This window comes from Phascolarctos cinereus, unplaced genomic scaffold (assembly GCF_003287225.1).
Source record: "Phascolarctos cinereus isolate Bilbo 61053 unplaced genomic scaffold, phaCin_HiC Scaffold_5;HRSCAF=322, whole genome shotgun sequence".
In the NCBI taxonomy this organism is placed as follows: domain Eukaryota; kingdom Metazoa; phylum Chordata; class Mammalia; order Diprotodontia; family Phascolarctidae; genus Phascolarctos; species Phascolarctos cinereus.
Genome location: NW_027555958.1, coordinates 304,287,072 through 304,304,471, shown reverse-complemented (window position 1 = coordinate 304,304,471; position 17,400 = coordinate 304,287,072). Strand labels below are relative to the sequence as shown.

The following is a 17,400-nucleotide window of genomic DNA, read 5'->3' as shown; positions in this document are numbered from 1 at the left end:
TTTATCTTGATTGTGATTAACTGATATTAAATAGGATGATTCAGGTAATCACAAGTGTCCATTTGGCTCTACCTACAGTAATTGGCATAAAAGTTGTCATAGTGGCTATACATGTACCAAATCCTAGGAACTCAGGAAGATTCTTCCTTCCATGACCTGTCCTCCAAAACTTCCCATGGAAGCTTGGAGACCAATTGGCGATCTCTTGGTATGAAAGTAACTTGTTTTGATGTCCATTAGCCCTTTATATCAAAATGGGACACAGGTTTTAAAAGATACTTTGGGCATTTAATAAGATTGGTACTGGCCTGGTACTGGATAGCATAGTAAAATTTCACCTGCACTGCCTGTAGGCTGGCAGGTGATTGGCTTCTTGTCAACTCTGTGCTTTGGGAACTATACCCAAAGCACCTTATGGGAGAGGGTGTCATAATCCTCTGCCCACCTAATGTTGGTGAGCACCATATATTCTACCATCCCCAGAACACCTATTTACAGGAACCCAGATGACTACTGCATCTGTCCTGATCTCCAGATTTCACTGGTTCTGCCCCGGCCCATATGTGTAGAAGGGAAAGCACATAGCAAAATCCAAAAGATAGAATCTAATTGCCCCCAATGCAGGCTTGTCATATGACATGGGCAAGCTGTAGGGAAGTGACATACATCCAATCTACCACACCCATCTCTTTTAGTAATTTCGTTTGTTTTTGTTTTTTTGCCAGGCAGTTGGGGTTCAGTGACTTGCCCAGGGTCACACAGCTAGTAAGTGTCAAGTATCCGAGGCCTGATTTGAACTCAGGTCCTCCTGACTGTAGGGCCGGTGCTCTATCCACTGCCCCTTTAGGAATTTCATATCCTCCCTTTCAGCCACACTTTGGAGAATCAGCTTTAACAAGAACTCATACCTGGGACCAGGTATGCACAATTTCCATCATAGCCACCAAAAAAGAGACAAAGGAAGGTTTCCATCCAGGGCATCCAATTTAATTGGCTTTGCAAAAATGTCTTTTTGAGCTGTCCAAGCAGATATAACACTGTCACAGGGAAAGGCTCCAAATTGGTTCCAGCGAACAGTGTGTGCCTTAGCCATTGTTCCAGTGATTCATCAAGATGATTAAGCTACTTGTAGAGGTAGTAGTAGGGTAACTCCAAGGCTTTCATACTGCCACAATAGATTCTTAGTTCTCATCTCCCTTTCTATTCCCACCTCTTCATTATAGCCTTGATCTCAGTGGTATTCAATATGTTTTCCAAATTGACCTCAGTGTCAAGACTATATTTTCCCACAGCCCATTGGTCTTTTCCTCGTACCAGGGTTGTCCTTTTTTATGCTATTATTAAATCCACCAGCCACTTCTTGGTGCCTTCAGATGTCTCTAGTTGCTCAAACACATAGGGACCATTTACTTTTATTTCCTCATGTCAGTGATCCAGCTTTTCTAGAACTTTTAAGAATAAGCATAGGAATGCTTTCTTTATCACTCTTAGTCAGTTTTCTTTATCCCTTACTGGCTAATCCTTTTACATCAATGGGAGCCCACCCATTGATTGAGAGGGCCCACCCAAAGGTAGAGTGGCAAGCTTCTGTTTGAAGGCCTGACTCAGGTCCACTGGTTCAGGTTTCGGATTGGAATGAAATGAGACATTTGTAGAGCATCTAACACTTAAAAAGAAATTTGCTCAGCTGTAGTATGGAAAGGCTATAGCAGTGCTTTAGGGAGATATAGCCCCTCTCATTTCCATAAAGAAATTCATCTGAGAGCAGGGGGATGATAGAAGGGAGGGTAGATTAGGGGAAGGGGTAATCAGAAGCAAACACATCTGAGGAGGGACAGGGTTAAAAAAGAGAATAAATGGGAGGCAGGATAGGATGAAGGGAAATATTGTTAGTTTTTCACAACATGACTGCTGTGGAAGTGTTTTACATGACTACGCACGTATAATCTGTGTCAAGTTGCTTACCTTCTCAATGATGGTGGGTGGAGAAGGGGGAAGGGAGAAAATTTGGAACCCAAAGTTTTAAGATGCTAAAAATTGTTTTCACATGCAACTGGGAAATAAGATATATAGGCAATGGGGTATAAAAATCTATCCTGCCCTACAGGAAAATAGAAAGGGAAGGGGATGATAAGAGAAAGGGCGGGAATTATAGAAGGGAGGGCAGATTAGGGGAAAAGGTATTCAGAATGCATGCCATCTTGGGGTAGGGGGAGGGGCGAGATGGGGAGAAAATTTGGAACTCAAAATCTTGTGGAAATGAATGTTGAAAACTAAAAATAAATAAATAAATGTTTAATATAAACAAAATAAACTCATCTCAAAAGGGTTTGTTGAGTCAGGTGGGTATAATGACAGTGGGACACTGTCTGAGAGTCTGAGAAGCACGGATTCCTCATGGGCTGGCCTTTGTATGTTCTAGGTCAGTGGTGTCAAGCTAAGATAATAACAGAATCAATAGGGGCCACTAATCTGTACATAGGGATCCCTATGGGCCACATATTGACTTACTTTTAGAATGTAATATTACCTGTGTTTTATTGTAGTTTTATTTATGTTGTTAAATATTTCCCAGTTACATTTTAATGTGGTTCAAGATACAGTCTTTGGTAGCATATTAGGTACCTCTGCCCTAGGTGACCAGGAAGCTAAGTTAAAGGCTCAAGCCTTAGTCCCCTAAACTGTTGTTTTAAGAAGCTGTCTTTTAGGGGGGGGAGATAAATTAACCTAGCCTAAATGGCAGGAATCTTAGTAGATACTGTTCGTGTTTCAAAGGGTCTAGTGACATTCAGTGATTCACAGCTGAGTGTGAATTAGTCTGTTCAGATTCTGTACTGAGGAAATGGGGACTTTTGGTTGGGGGAGAGAGAAGTTAAAGTATTTTGGGGGCGTGTAGCATTTTGTGGCACTTGCTCACCCACTTCCCACCAAAGTAAGAGATTCTTAAGTAGGGAGACTTAGGAAAGCATGAAGTCACTGGAGGCCAAAGGAAAGGGACAACTGAAGATATAAAAGGAAGAGACCAAACTCTTCTTTCAAAATTTTGCCTAGGGTTGGGCCCACATCAGAAAAAGAAAAAAAAAACCAACTTCTCTTGTTCTATATGAGCTTATGTTCAGAACCCCAAGGTCACAGTATTTCCATTAGTAACATTGCAGATTAAATAGGATTTTGTTGGCTGGCCTGGAAACCAGTGGCTATACCATTTTTAAGATTGCTTCTATGGGAAAATGGCTTTTTATATCCAAACATCTAACTTACAAATGATCTTTTGGAAGACAATCCAGTTATAAATTGAGTGTTGCCTACGTTTACATGGCCAGCCACGGAACAGTTCAAAAAGTCCTACTCCAGTACCACAGTGTGGAGGTGACCCAGGTTCTCCAAGCCTTTGCTGAAGAGTTCAGGCTCTGGCAGATTATACCAAAGAATGGCTTTTAATATAGATCTGTTGACAGACTGCTTTCTGTCTATGTGCCAGCAATTGATACAGAAAAGTTTGTCTCCAGGGGTTTGGCCCCCAGCAGAAGAATTCCTTTTGGCTGTAGTGGTCCATGAAGCAGACAAGTTTATTGTCTTTATTTGAAAGCAGTATTATTACTCTCTAGCCACTCTTGTATATATAGATCTATAGAAAATGACACTACCAGTGCACTTAAAACATGGGAATGAGGTGTGTATTAGGACTAAGGGCCCACAGCATTTTAGGGAGAGAAAACAAAAACATCATAAAGGGTCTTGTTTCATGTCTACACTGTGTCTATTGTAGGAAGGAGCAAAGGAATATGCTATGCTCCATAATCCACGATCCAAGTGCTCTGGTCGTCGAAGACGTCGGCATCAAGTGGTCAATGCTTCCTCCTCTAACACTTCTACCTCTGCTGTGGCTGAGACAAAAGAGGGGGACAGTGACAGGGACACAGGAAATGACTGGGCCTCCAGCTCTTCAGGTATAATGAGCAGATTGGGGATTTATAATACACTTTTACTTCCTTTCCTCAGTATTATTAATGTTATTATCATTCTTCTCATCTTCTGTTCTACAGAGTTCAGGTAGAAATAGTCTAGGGAAAAATGACTGTCCTGCTATTCTTTTATGTTTAATGCTAGACAGACTATTGTCCAGGCACATAAAATGATTGCTTTTATAGGTGACTAAAAATACTGGAATGTCAACTCATCTTCTGTAGGTTCACTGAAAGCATCTTGAGGACAAATCCAGTAGGAGGAGGAGGATGGAAATGAAACATACTTTATCTAGTTCCCATGTGGTTTTAATTTGTTTAGCTAGGTGTCCATATTTTGAGAGCTTTCATTCCACATAGCTTGGAAGATATAAGTATTCAGTATAGCAACATCTAATAAAAACTGTTGTTCTTAAATTTGTATCGGTCATTGTTATTGAAGTCCAGGCAATCGTGGGCAATAGCTTTGTTTATGAGGCTGCGCCAGTTCCAGTTCAGGTTATTTGTTGAATCCTCAAGGATATTTGGCAGTTTGTATTTGCAGCATGGGGATTGGTCTTGTCATTATTGCCAGTAATAATAAGAACACAATTATATGAAGCTTTAAGGTTCATGAAGTACTTTGTTCACAACAACCTTATGAAATGAGTAACCATACAGAGAATATGTTAGCCCTCGTTACACAGCCTGCCCAGAAAATTCCTGGACACCCTCAAGTATATAAATTCATTTGGGGAATATATTCGCTTTTGAAGATTTACCTATAAGTATTGCTATACATGGGAAGCACTCTTGTTACTCACTAGCCTGTTTCCTTGGTAAGAGATTGTAGGGCATTGCCCTTAACTTTCTGTTTTGCTTGTTCTTTTCTTCATCTCTCTCATCCTGTTCTAGAGGCCAATTCGCGATGTCAGACACCCACCAAACAGAAGGCCAGCCCTGCCCCACCTCAGCTTTGTGTAGTGGAAACACCCCTAGAACCCGTGGAATGGACGGGGGCTGAGGAGTCCCTCTTCAGAGTGTTCCATGGTACCTACTTCAACAACTTCTGTTCAATTGCCAGGCTCCTGGGGACTAAAACGTGCAAGCAGGTACTGTCTGAAAATGGAGCAGAACAGCAATGAGTGACTGAGCCTGTCTAGCTAGCCAGCCAGCCAGCCCCCAGACTGTATCCTAGGGCTGAGTGTCCAGAGGAAGATTCCTGCAGATGTTTTTTACCTCAGATCCAAGCTCCTGTGAGTCTGTACTAGAGTTATAGAGTCATATAATCTTGGAGTTGGAAAGGACCTCAGAGATCATCTAATCCAAGCTGTACTTGAATGCAAATCCCCTCTATCACCTATCTGTCTCATGTCCAATAATGGTCATTCAGCCTCTTCTTGAAGGTCTCCACCCGTGGGAAACTTACTTCTTTTTGAGGTAGTCCATTCTATTTTTGGATAGCTCATTGTCAGGTTTTTCTTTATATTGAGGAAAATCTGCTTCTCTGCAGCTTCTACCTGGGACTCATCATCCATTTTCAGTTGGGTGACATGTAGTATACTCTATCATAGTATCGCTGCTGTTTCTTCCTCCATTGAAACTCATACAGTGATCTTGACTATGTTTTCCCACCCATTAATAGATTTCCTCACAGGAGTATGTCTTCTTGATATTAAGTGCAACTTTACTGCCTCTATTATCTAATCTGTTCCTTTTGAATAAAGTGTATCCTTTTAATTATGAGCTGCATCCCATCAGGTCTTAGTGATACATGTAAGAACACATTTATTTCATTGCTTTGAAATTCTTAATTCACTTTTATCTGTACTCTGTGCAACTTTGTCTATACAACCAAAGTTATGAAAATTATTCTCTCCCTCTTTTATGGCTTTTGTGAGTTATTAGGCCCTTCTACTATTCTTCCTTTATTTTATCTACTTTCTCTGTTACTGAATTGTATGTATGTATGTGGGCAGTTTTCTATTTTTGGTTTAAAGCTTTCTTGATTAGATCCAAAGTTCTCTAGGCAAATATGTTTTTATCAGCTCTCATTGGATATATTCCAAGCCTGACCATGAGCCCATCATTCCTATGTCTTTAGCTCTAGCCTAGAAATTAAAATCCCCTTCCTTCATCTTCTTAACCAGCCATTCACTTCTCATATATGCCTTTTTTTTCTCAAGCCTTTAGTCAGCCACACTGAAGAAAACTCCAACTGTGCCTTGAGACATAATCTGTAGAGATGCTTACTGGGTTCCTTCTGTCAGTACCCTTTGTTTCCACGTGAATCATCAGAAATAGATTGGTCGTTAGGTTTGATGAGACTTAGGAGGTTCCCTTTCATATCCTAGATAAATGCTCCTGGAAGACATGCTTTGAGGAGGCAGTTTGGTGCAATGGAAAGTGTACCAACTCTGGAGCCAGAGCACTGGCATTTGAATCATGCCTTTGCATGACGTTAAGAAAGTTTCTTGACACCCCTCCCCCCAACTGTGGACTCCTCTAGGGCAGAGACTGTCTTTTGCCTTTCTTTTTTTTCCTGCACTTTGTGTAGTGAGTAGCTAGCACATGGTAGGCATTTAATAAATGCTTATTGACCAACTGAAGACAGCATGCCTCCTGACTATTCATTTCAGGTTGGCATAGGGCTTCCTCAGTGTCCTCTAGCAGGGAGTTACTAGGAGTTACTAACTACCAGAACTCATTGTTTCTTCCTGGGATCAATATTAGATACTATACAGAAAATTGCTTCTTCCTTAGAAGGTACACCTCCATCCTCCCTGGGAATGGTCCCATTCATGCAAGGGCTCACATGCCCTTCTTTTTCATTTTCTTCTCTGTTATGTTCTTCAAGCTTCCTGCTACAGCCTTGAATTCCCATCTGCCACTAGATTCTTTTTCTCCTTTATTTTCTCTTTGAAGCACTTCTTTCAGTGAATACTTCATTTACCCTGATAAGAGCAGGGGAGAATAGAGGACCACTAACCATTTCACCCTCTAGAAAAGGTCTTACGGAGCTACAGGTTGCCTAAGGCAAAGAGTCTGGATAAATTCAATCTATGTACGTTCTAAAGGATGCCTAGGAAATATCTGTGCTCACACCTCCTTTCTGTCTTATGTCTTTGCACTCAGGTGGCCACCAGCACGCTGCTTACAACTTCTTCCTTAACCACTGCTGAAATTGCCTCATGCTTGGCTTCAGAAACTCTCCTGAATGCTCTTCCTTCTTTCATGGAAGTGGCATGCCTGTGCTAGCCACATTTCCTAAGAGACTTTTCATTTAGACTTCCTCTTGTCCCCTTGCACCATTAGTTGCCTCAGTTATTTCCTTCCACAAACTGTTCTTTTTGATTTCCCGTTCCCCCTTGAGTAAAGCTGTGGGATCACCCTACTCCATAACACCCTCAGACATAGTTGTAGTAGCAGTTTGGATTCAGAAGATTAGGGATAAGAAGATGCCTATGCCAGTCAACTAGGCTGTAAAGGAAGAAATAGGGTCCAAACTGATCCATATGGCTCCTTATCTTTTGGAAATACCTGTATGGTGTCTTCTCCCTAATTCCTTTATTTTATGAATGGTGGGGCTCTGTGAATTAAAGAAGTTCACACATGCAAAATCCCTTCATCATTTCTGATCTGGAGTTTATCACTCAGAGGTGATGGCTTGGGATGGTATCCTACCAAAGCTAAATCTAATATTAAGGTAATGTGATAGAGTGAAAAAGCTCTAGAGTAGGAGTTAAGGAGACCTGGATTCTAATTCCAGTTCTGTCACTAACTAGCTGTGTGACTTTAGAATAACTGTAAAATGAGGAGTTTGGAGTAGATGACCTTTAATGCTCGTGCCAACTGAATAATTTTGTGACCCCAGAAAATGGTGAGAACTAGTGACTTTCCCTCTCTGAGCCTCAGTTTCTTTTTTGCTAAATGAAAGATGTAGACTAGGTGGTTGCTAAGATAGCTTCCAACTGTAATACTGTCTGTATGATTCTACATCTTTCCCCCAGCAGAGAGGGGTCGTGTTCAGAGCCAGGTACTGCTTTGAATACTAGCCCCTTGTCCAACGGCCAGAATCATTTTATAAAGCTGCTATCTAGGTGAGGAGAGATATTTGCAGGGGGGGAGTTAAGGTCCAAAACCCCCCCCCCAAAACTCCCCAAAAACCCATTGCTTAGCTGGCGCAAAACCTGAGGAAAAAGCCAGTGATCAGGCCAGCGTTCCTGTGGTCAGTGCTGCTGCCTTCCCAGTCAGGATACCAGATGGGGAATTAAACTGTAAAGCCATGTGACCTCATGTCCCAAGCAATTGAGACCCCCAGGGGCAATGAAGCCAGCTGCCTCTGAACCCTCTAGAGCCGGCTGCCAGCTGGGGCCTTTTGTCTGGCCACTCGGCCAGAGGGAGAGTGACGGGGCCTGTTGGGTTTCTCTTCCAGGTCTTTCAGTTTGCAGTCAAAGAGTCACTTATCCTGAAGTTGCCAACAAATGAGCTCATGAACCCCTCGCAGAAGAAGAAAAGAAAACACAGGCAAGGGTTGAACAAAGCACTTTTTGTGGCTGGGATGGGTATTGATCCTTTCTGCTCCCTATGCTTGGGCCTCCACTTGGACTTCCCATCTGTGTTCCTCCCCACAATCAGGCAAAGTGGCATGTTCTCAGTCAGTTTAGGATTATACAGCTAGGAGGAGAGCGTGCACACGCTCCCTGGGGCCTTGGTGCAGTTCCTCCCCTTCTCCCTGTTGTTGCCCACTAGTACTCTTCAGTCTTTAATGGGTAGGCCTAGCTTCACATTTAAGCTCTTAGCCAGTGAGACAGCAGGAGCTGGCTCTGTTCCCCTGAGGGTAGTCCTTCCTGGCTGGATGGTTAGTTACCATTTTAGCTCCTCCTCAACTCTGTCCATAGTTCATTCTCGTTCTCAGACTTTGGCAATTTTTGTTGTTTTCTTTCTGGGTTTTATAATAGCACTGTCTTCTAGCATTTGCCCAGAATTGAAATTTTTAAAAAATGTTCTCCCTTTTTTGGTGCCCTGATTGATGACCATTACCCAGTAGAAGCAAACAGTTCTGGGTATGGAAGAAATAAGACTAACTCACATTTCTCCAGCACTAAGTTTTACAGAGCACTTTCCTCACAATAACATTATGAGGTAAGTAGTGCAAATATTATTAGCCCCATTTTACAGATTAGAAAACTGAGGCTCAGAAAGGTGAAGTGATTTACCTATGGTCACACAGCTAAGTGAATGTTGAGCCAGGGTTCAAACCCCAGGTATTTGGACTCTTAAGTCCAATATTTTTTCTATTATACTTTGTAGGTTTCTCTCAAGTTCTTTCCCTTAAACTAAACAGTCTCATGACAGCTAGCAGGGCACTCCACAGGGCAAAAGTTTCTACACATTCTCTCCTCCCACCTTTTGATCTGGAACCCTTTCTTCCCACCTTCAATCTCTGTTTCCATTCACCATCTATTCCCCACAAAGGGAGTTACTAGTATGATAAAGGATTTTTTGTCTTATCTTGTTTTTTTAATCATCAGTCAGCAGAGACTAAATCGAGGTCTCTAGTTTTCGTGTGCTAGAGCTGAGGCCTCATGTCTGATTTTCATGGGCAGCCCCTAGTTGTCAAACCACAGTGTCTCAGAGTAGGTTGTGTTTTATTCAGCTGCATCTGCAGAGCCCCTCAAGACTGTGGCCCAGACCCTACTCCTCCTGTCTTTTTCTTCCAGGCTATGGGCTGCACACTGCAGGAAGATTCAGCTCAAGAAAGGTATGTTGTCTCTCAGCCTTCTTTCATCAGTTCAGTCATCAGCCTCTCCTCATGTGGCCACCCACCCATATCACCCCTTAAGCAGCTGTACTCGCAGACCCTGAGCAGCTCCCATAGATGGCAGGTTTCTCTGCAGTCCTTCAGAGGAGCTCAGCTTCTCATTGTAGCCGAGGAGGCCATGGCCTTGCTTATAGGAGTTAATACTGTGGCCTTTGTCTCTTCGGTGGTGTAGTATCTGCCAGGGTCTAGCTCTCATTTTTAAATAGATGCTTCCTCCCCCTCATATCCCAAAGTGATCTGGGAGTTACCCTTACTTTTGATTTCTTCTTACCTTAAGGCTAGGGGCATACAATGGAATATAAATTCCTTGAGACAGGCGCTGTTTTAGTTTTTGTCTTTGTATCCCTAGCACAGTGGCTTGCACCCATAGTAGGTGTTTAATAGATGTTTGTTGAATTAAACTGAATTCTCCAAGGCTGTGGCTGCCCCAGCCTCTTTGAATTAGGGTGTTGGGAACTGGGAAGAGGGGCAGAAAGCATAGTCACAGCTGTGTTACTGGCCTATTCCCTATCTCCTAGATAACTCCGCCACACAGGTGTACAACTACCAACCCTGTGACCATCCAGACCGTCCCTGCGACAGCACCTGCCCCTGCATCATGACCCAGAATTTCTGTGAGAAGTTCTGCCAGTGCAACCCAGACCGTAAGCCTGCACTGCACATACCCCCACTGGCATACACGTATTCTAGCTTTCCCTTCCTTTTCACTCTCTCTGAGCTGCCTCTGGACCCTCTCACATTCAGTATATTCTGGCTTTCTGCCTGGGGTCAACAAGGGACTGAAAAGCACTGGAAAGCCTTGAGTTTGCAGCTCTGCAGAACTTGCATGCCCTCCCCTGTTTTACCTTCAAGTGGTAAGATGGGGACTCTGGACACTTCCTGTTCAGTGTATCCTACAACCCCCCCATTGGAGCGTCTTACTGTCTTCACAGGGCATTTTTATAAAAATTTAATTTCAAATATGTATGTTTATAATCTAATCAAAATTAAATTCATTTTAATATAATCAGGTAGGAGACAGGGGTCTGGTGACAGCACAAAGTGGAGGGTGGGCAAGGGAGGGAGGATAGGTTGCTTGCATAGTCCTTTCTCTTACCTCTCCCCACAAGGCTTCTTCCCCCTCCACTATCCTGTCCCTTGTTGGCGTAGTTTACCATCAGTTCTGACCACAGTGGGCTGATTGATAGATAGCAAAGCCAGATCCTGCAGAGCTTGGAGGCCAGGCAGTTGGAGAGATGAGTACTTTCTGCCCACAGCAGATATACATCTCAACCACAGCAGATCATTCTGGGTAGAGCAGTAGGTGGGGGGAGCGGGGGGAGCAGAGAGCATGCATGGTACTGTCAAAATGATACTTGCTCTTCAAGTAGGGCTTTGCCAGTGAGGAACACTGATTGTGTTCATTCCAAGGTGTATTCAGCCACCTTCCCAGTCCTCACAAGCAAAGCGCAATATGATGCTAGAGAATGAGCTAATAGCACACTCTTTTTAGACTTTTGGTCAAGGAGGTCTAAGTCATAGGATCATTGCATTCAGGACAAGAGAGGACCTTTAAGGTCACTGAGGCTAATGACTTCACTTACAGATGAGAAAACTGAGGCCCAAAAAGGTTAAAAATGATTCACCCAAGGTCATGCAGGCTACAAGTGCAGAGCCAGGATTTGAACTTAGGCCCTCTGACTCCAAACCCAGTTTTCTTTGTAGCGTCCCACACATTGATGCTAGATCACAGAACTGAGAAATTATATAATTCATCTCCCTTATTTTATAAATGAGGACAACATCTGATCCTTAGGAAGAAGGGCCATATACAAGGTTACATAGGTAGGTAAGTAGCATATAGAGTCCTCTAACTCCAGCTCCAATACTTTTTCTACTGTACCACACTGCTGCTTCTTTTGGCCAACATACTTTGTGGAATGGATGATATATACTCTGTTCCCCACAGCACCCTCAAACCATGCCATTTGCCTCACTGCTGTCCTGTGAACCACGCACTCTCACCAAAACTCCAGAGGGGGCCATGTTTTCCCAGGGTTTGTACAGTGACCTGGCTGACCCCAGCAGCTTTTCCATTGCCCCTCTCAGGTCAAAACCGATTCCCAGGCTGCCGCTGCAAGACCCAGTGTAACACCAAACAGTGTCCCTGCTACCTTGCTGTTCGGGAATGTGACCCCGACCTGTGTCTCACCTGTGGGGCCTCAGAGCACTGGGACTGCAAGGTGGTCTCCTGCAAGAATTGCAGCATCCAACGTGGTCTCAAGAAGGTGTGGGCTCCGTGGACTGACTCTTCAGGGGCTGAGGGTTGCTTTGGGTAGAGGGGAAATGGTTTCTGAAAGCTTTCCTTTCTCATCTCCCTGAAGCCTCCTGTGCTGTAGCTTCCACACCTCAGCAGTTGAATGTTGAAAGCCATTTATTCTCTTTAATTCCTTTCTCCCAAAGTGGGGAATCATTCGGAGGTTCAGTCCCATTTATAACTGGGGAAACGGAGGAGTGGGGTCTTGCTTATGCCTTTTGTTTCTGCTTCACAAATGGCAATAAATTCCTATGGCCTCAGAACTAAAGAAACTCACCGCCACCCCCAGTTGGGGGGTTAAAGAACTCACTCCCCTCATGTTTTGTTTGTTCTTCCTCCTTTTCCCCTACACATAATAGGATAGGTTTTCGTCTTTCAGACCCTTTCAACAATTGCCGAATGTTGTCCCCTATGTCACTATCCCCTGCCCTTCCCCACAATGCCTGCCATGTAGCCTGAGGTGTGACTGCCTCCTCCCTAGCACCTGCTGCTGGCCCCCTCAGATGTGGCTGGATGGGGCACTTTCATCAAGGAGTCTGTACAGAAGAATGAATTCATTTCTGAATATTGTGGTGAGGTGAGCTCTGCAGGTTTGACTCAAATTCTCCTAGTGGGTGAGGCTGATAATACCCCCTACTTTTTCTGTGGGTTGGGCAACTATGAGTTACTCCCTAAATATCTCAGTTCAGCTCTCATGTGGCCTCTCTTAGGGATTCCAGTGAACCATCTGCAGCCCTGAAACAAACCACTGTTCATCAACTCCCAAGCAACCTGCTCATACATCAAGAGTGATGGGAGGTGTTGGATAGGCCCACTGATTTTACTATTAGGTGGCCTGGATACAGAACAGAATCACCCTAAGCAGTAGCTCCTTGTGGCTCTCTAGGATTCTGGTTCCTTGTGTGCATCCCTGAATCCTTCACTAAAGGGGGCTTGTCCTGAGCAGGCATCCCAATTTACATCCTTTTTACTCTTCTTGTCTCTAGCTTATCTCTCAAGATGAGGCTGACCGGCGGGGAAAAGTCTATGACAAGTATATGTCCAGCTTTCTCTTCAACCTCAACAATGGTAGGAGACCTTGTCACCACTCATCTTTAGTGGTTTGGGGCCAGCTTTTCTCACTCACAGTCCCTACTTCTATGGTCTAGTTATGGACCTAGCCACTAAAGTCTCACAGGGAGCAGGTTGGGAAAGGGTCTTGATATGACTCGGTTGGTATGGCACCAGTGCCAAAACTCACCAGCTCTGGATAAGACAGACATTTCCCCAATTGTGTGTGTGGTACCAGGGCCTGATTATATCTGTGATACACACACACACAGTAGAAGCCTCACTACCATGAGTAAGGGTCTTAGGGATTTAAAATGAGAAAAACAATAACCTGGAAAGGGTTCCAGAAAAAGTAAGATGCTTTCTTCCATCCTGAAAGACACACCTCTATATGAAATTCCCACTGAACCTAAATTTCTGCTGCTTTGGGGAAGTTATTCGAGTCCTAAATATAAAGGGCCCTAAGGGTTGTTCTCTTTATGGAGGACAGAATGATGAACCCATGCCTTTTCCTTGTTTATCTCCTGCAGATTTTGTGGTGGATGCCACCCGGAAAGGAAATAAAATTCGATTTGCAAACCACTCAGTGAATCCCAATTGCTATGCCAAAGGTGAGGTTATGGGGTAGATGGTGGGACAGGCTGAGTTCTAGGCCATCAGGCCCCTTTTCTCTTGATGTATATAGCAGTTCACAGTATTGAGATAATTCTTTCCTTCCTGAAAGAGCTTTTGTCAATTTTTACTTTGCGTTTAGAAAGATCCCTCTCCTATGGAGACATGTCATTGGGAGTATTCTCTCCACCCCAGCTCAGCTCAAAACTCTAGTTAGGTGGAGCAGTTAGGTCGTACAGTGGTTAGAGCTCTGGCCTCAGAGTCAGGAGGACCTGAGTTCAAATCTGGCTTCAGACACTTGACACTTAATGGCTTTGTGACCCTGGGCAAGTCACTTAACCCCAATTACCTCACCAAAAAGCAAAAAAAACAAAATAAAACAAAAAACTCTAGTTAGGATTAACTAGATACCCTCATTGGCCACTTCTTAACTTGGAGAAGTGCCTAAGATTAGACTGTAGGATCAGCCTTCCCTTTCAGGAACCATCTGCAGAAATTGAAGACAGAGAGAGTGAGAAATTTTTCTGTATCACTGAAAAGCTAGAGGAATTGACCTGAGGTTAGCCAAGAGCCAGAGGAATAGCCTTTGGTTTGTTTTATTTCAGTGGTGATGGTGAATGGAGATCATCGGATTGGAATCTTTGCCAAAAGAGCAATTCAGGCTGGAGAAGAACTCTTCTTTGATTACAGGTGAGGCCGTTAATAGAGGCATGCTTCGTAGCATGGGAGGTGAGGCTAGAGGGGTGGAGGGCTAGGGAGGATGGATCATGGCCTCATTCCCTCTTGTCTTTAGCTCTCATGCTTTTCCTTAGAAAAAGCCTTAGTAAATTGATAAGGTTGGTGATTGAAGTTGGAAAGGGAAAGAAGATTGGGGGTTTTGTCTTGTCAAACACAGAAGTCCTGGTATTAACTAGATACCTTCTCCCTTCCTTGACAGGTACAGCCAAGCTGATGCCCTCAAGTATGTGGGAATTGAGAGGGAGACAGATGTCCTCTAGTCTTCCTGTGCCCCAACCCTCAGTGCCTCTAGCAGCACTGCCTCTGCTTTTGTGCTCACATCATGGCTGCTTCAGTCTCCTGCACTGTCTCCTATACCCAGAAACCCTCTCTTGTTAGCCCCTTTGTAGTGAAGCCTAAGCTATGGGCAGTGGGGGAGAAGTTCTTTGTCTCAGAGTGAAATCCGGGAGCATTTGGGGCTTGGATTCTCAGGAAAGAGAGAGACAAAGGCAGGGAGGTGAGGGAGTGTGTCCTCCCAGCTCCGAGGCAAACAGTAAAGGTTAGGGGCTGATATCTGATAACTTGGTTTCCTGTTAGCTCCCTGTGCTGGGGGCCAGACCTAGGGCACTATCTATGGGGACTAGAAAGTCAGCAAAGGCACTGTCTTATCTTAGATCCCTAAATCAAGGTCCTTCATGTAGTTAAGTCCCTGGTACCTGGGAAGGGTGCTAGTAGTGAGTGGGATTGGGGACCCCAGAGTCATTCGAATGTGAATTCATGACAAAGTGTGTCCTGACAGCACAGACTGAATTCAAGTAGGGGGATGAGTCTTCTCACTCCCTCTTAACTTTCTTCCCCATTGCCCAGTGACAGAGGTTTGCTAAATCTGACCAATAGTAAGAAGTAGCCAAAAAGAGCATGACCTATTGCTACTTTGACTAGTTAGGCCAGATGTGAAAGGGCCTGTGTGTTCTTTCCTTTCACTGTTCAGGGAAGGAGAATTGTGCTAAAGGCAGGAGCTAAGATCCAAGGGCTTGAGGGACAGGAACCTTTGAAGGTTTTGTCCATTCAGATGGACTGGTATTTTCAGATTTCCAGGAAGGAAGGAGTATCAAGTCCCGTGCTACCTCCTTCACCACCTGTCAGGCCCTTAGAGGTGTCATGCTGCTGAAATGTTGAAGAGTGGGAGGGTGAGAGAGAGAGAGAGAGAGAGAGAGTGTGTGTGTGTGTGTCTTGGGGACTTATTTTGTTCTACCTTCCTTCCCCTCCCTGCCTCCTCTCCCAGATCAGACTAAAGGTCTGATATAGTGTCAAGTATCCCTTTTGCAGGGAAAGGCCCAGATACAGATTGGGGGTAGGGGAGTAGGATACACAGGATGCAGATATAATTCACTTTCCTGATTCTGGCACCTTCTGTTTGGTGTTGGTAGGTATGTAGAGGGGTGGGGTGGGGGCTTAACATGCATGTGTGTAGAGATGACCATACATGTAATTATAAACTGGCAATGCATGGATGTGGAGCTACTGGACCTTCTGCCACTTTTAAGTATAGAGGCAGCTGGGCCCTCTCTGAGGAAACTTGCCAGCAAAGCACTTTAACTGTTTCCTTTAGAAGACCTGAAGGCATGGGTGGGTATAGGGATTAAGCTATGGTCCCTGGGATCCCACCCCAAACCTAATTTTTGAGGAGAGGGAGGTTGCTTTCCTTCTATCCAGTTCCCCTGGGGAGCTAAAGAGTAGTTGTGTTGACAGAGGGGTCTAGTCATGTTGAGAATTGGGGCCAACCAGGGAGATCTGTGTCTGGCAGGTTTGCTGAGCTAGCAGAGAACTGGGGAGCGCCTGTGCTTAGGTGGAAAGGACATGGGCAAGTCCAGACTGGCCTAGGGAGCGTCTAGAACAAGGGTGCAAGGCACTACCCTGTCTCTTTAGGGAGTAAGTGCCTTTCTCCTTGATCTGGACTGATTATTCTTTGCCTGTCCTTATACCCTTAGGCATGTCACATTAAGTTGGGGTGGAGTTCCTCCTAGGCCATGTTAGCCAAGGGCTACCATCCTTCCCAAGGGGATTCTCAAAGAAGTTTCCCAGCCAGCTCAGCTGGCCATCTGCCCCCTTTTCTCACCCCCATCTCCAGCTGCTCCTCAGACATTCCTAGCCAGCTCTTGGCAGGGGCCAGCTGTTTAGCCAGCCAGCCTCAGCAGTGAGTCTGAAGTCTACTCCTGCTGTGTGATGAAGGGAACACTCCCTTTCCCACCACCACAAACTGCTATGGGCACTGAATTGCTCATAGATTAGAAAGGAAAACCAAAACATTTGGCATCAGTTCAGAAAGCCTGAACAGCTTAACTTTTTTTTTTTGGAGTGGGTTTTTGAGGGGTGGTCTCTAGATCTTTGCAACTATATGCTAGCCAAGAGGAAGGGGTGGGCTAAGGTTTTTGTGATGTGTTCAGGATCGGAGGGACTTTTAACACACTTCTTTCAGGCTTTCTCTGGTTTTCAAAGTCACTGGGTTTTATCCCTCTTATCTCATTCAATCCTTCTTACATCCTTAGTATTCTCTGCTACCCACAATCTCTATTTGAATTTCCTTCCTGTTGTCAGGAATGGGGCAGGGAGGCCTGATGTTAGTGTGGCTTTGTTGCCAGTGAATTTCACGCACTTTAAAATCCTGTGGCTTGTGATCCCCTCATCAAAATAAAGTGGTAGAAACCATTCTGTAGTAAGCTGAGCAATTTGTTTTTGGTCTGTGGGGAAATGGTGGGGAATGTGTGCACAGCTCAGATTGGTGGATTCCAGTGTCCTCTGCCCTGGGTGAGGTCCCATGTCCTCAAGAGATTATATGGGAATGGAGTCCTGAGTCATAACTCTGATAGGATCAATGGCATTCTGCTTGAAAGGGGTCCTGGATTCACCCCTCCCCACTATCATGCACTTCGTCCTGCTCCCACTCCTCTCCCCAA

At 44.5% G+C, this 17,400-nt stretch overlaps 1 protein-coding gene across 6 annotated transcripts in view; it reads left to right on the top strand.

Annotated features, from left to right (window-relative positions):
* The window catches only part of EZH1 (enhancer of zeste 1 polycomb repressive complex 2 subunit), a 43,082-nt gene that overhangs the window by 23,096 nt on the left and 2,586 nt on the right, over nt 1–17,400 (top strand). For 4 of the 6 annotated variants that reach the window (XR_013487226.1, XR_013487225.1, XR_013487224.1 and 1 more), the window contains 10 exons: nt 3,770–3,950; nt 4,860–5,056; nt 8,380–8,471; nt 9,668–9,708; nt 10,287–10,412; nt 11,857–12,035; nt 12,546–12,641; nt 13,051–13,132; nt 13,645–13,725; nt 14,332–14,416. Coding sequence is in view for 2 of the 6 variants with exons in the window: in XM_020972595.2 (XP_020828254.1) it covers nt 3,770–3,950; nt 4,860–5,056; nt 8,380–8,471; nt 9,668–9,708; nt 10,287–10,412; nt 11,857–12,035; nt 12,546–12,641; nt 13,051–13,132; nt 13,645–13,725; nt 14,332–14,416; nt 14,664–14,724 (1,221 nt within the window). In the remaining 4 variants the exon portion in view is untranslated. Of the gene's footprint in view, nt 1–3,769; nt 3,951–4,859; nt 5,057–8,379; nt 8,472–9,667; nt 9,709–10,286; nt 10,413–11,856; nt 12,036–12,423; nt 12,642–13,050; nt 13,133–13,644; nt 13,726–14,331; nt 14,417–14,663; nt 17,153–17,400 lie in introns of those variants that run through there. The other 2 variants (XM_020972595.2, XM_078156050.1) reach the window with 2 other exon arrangements.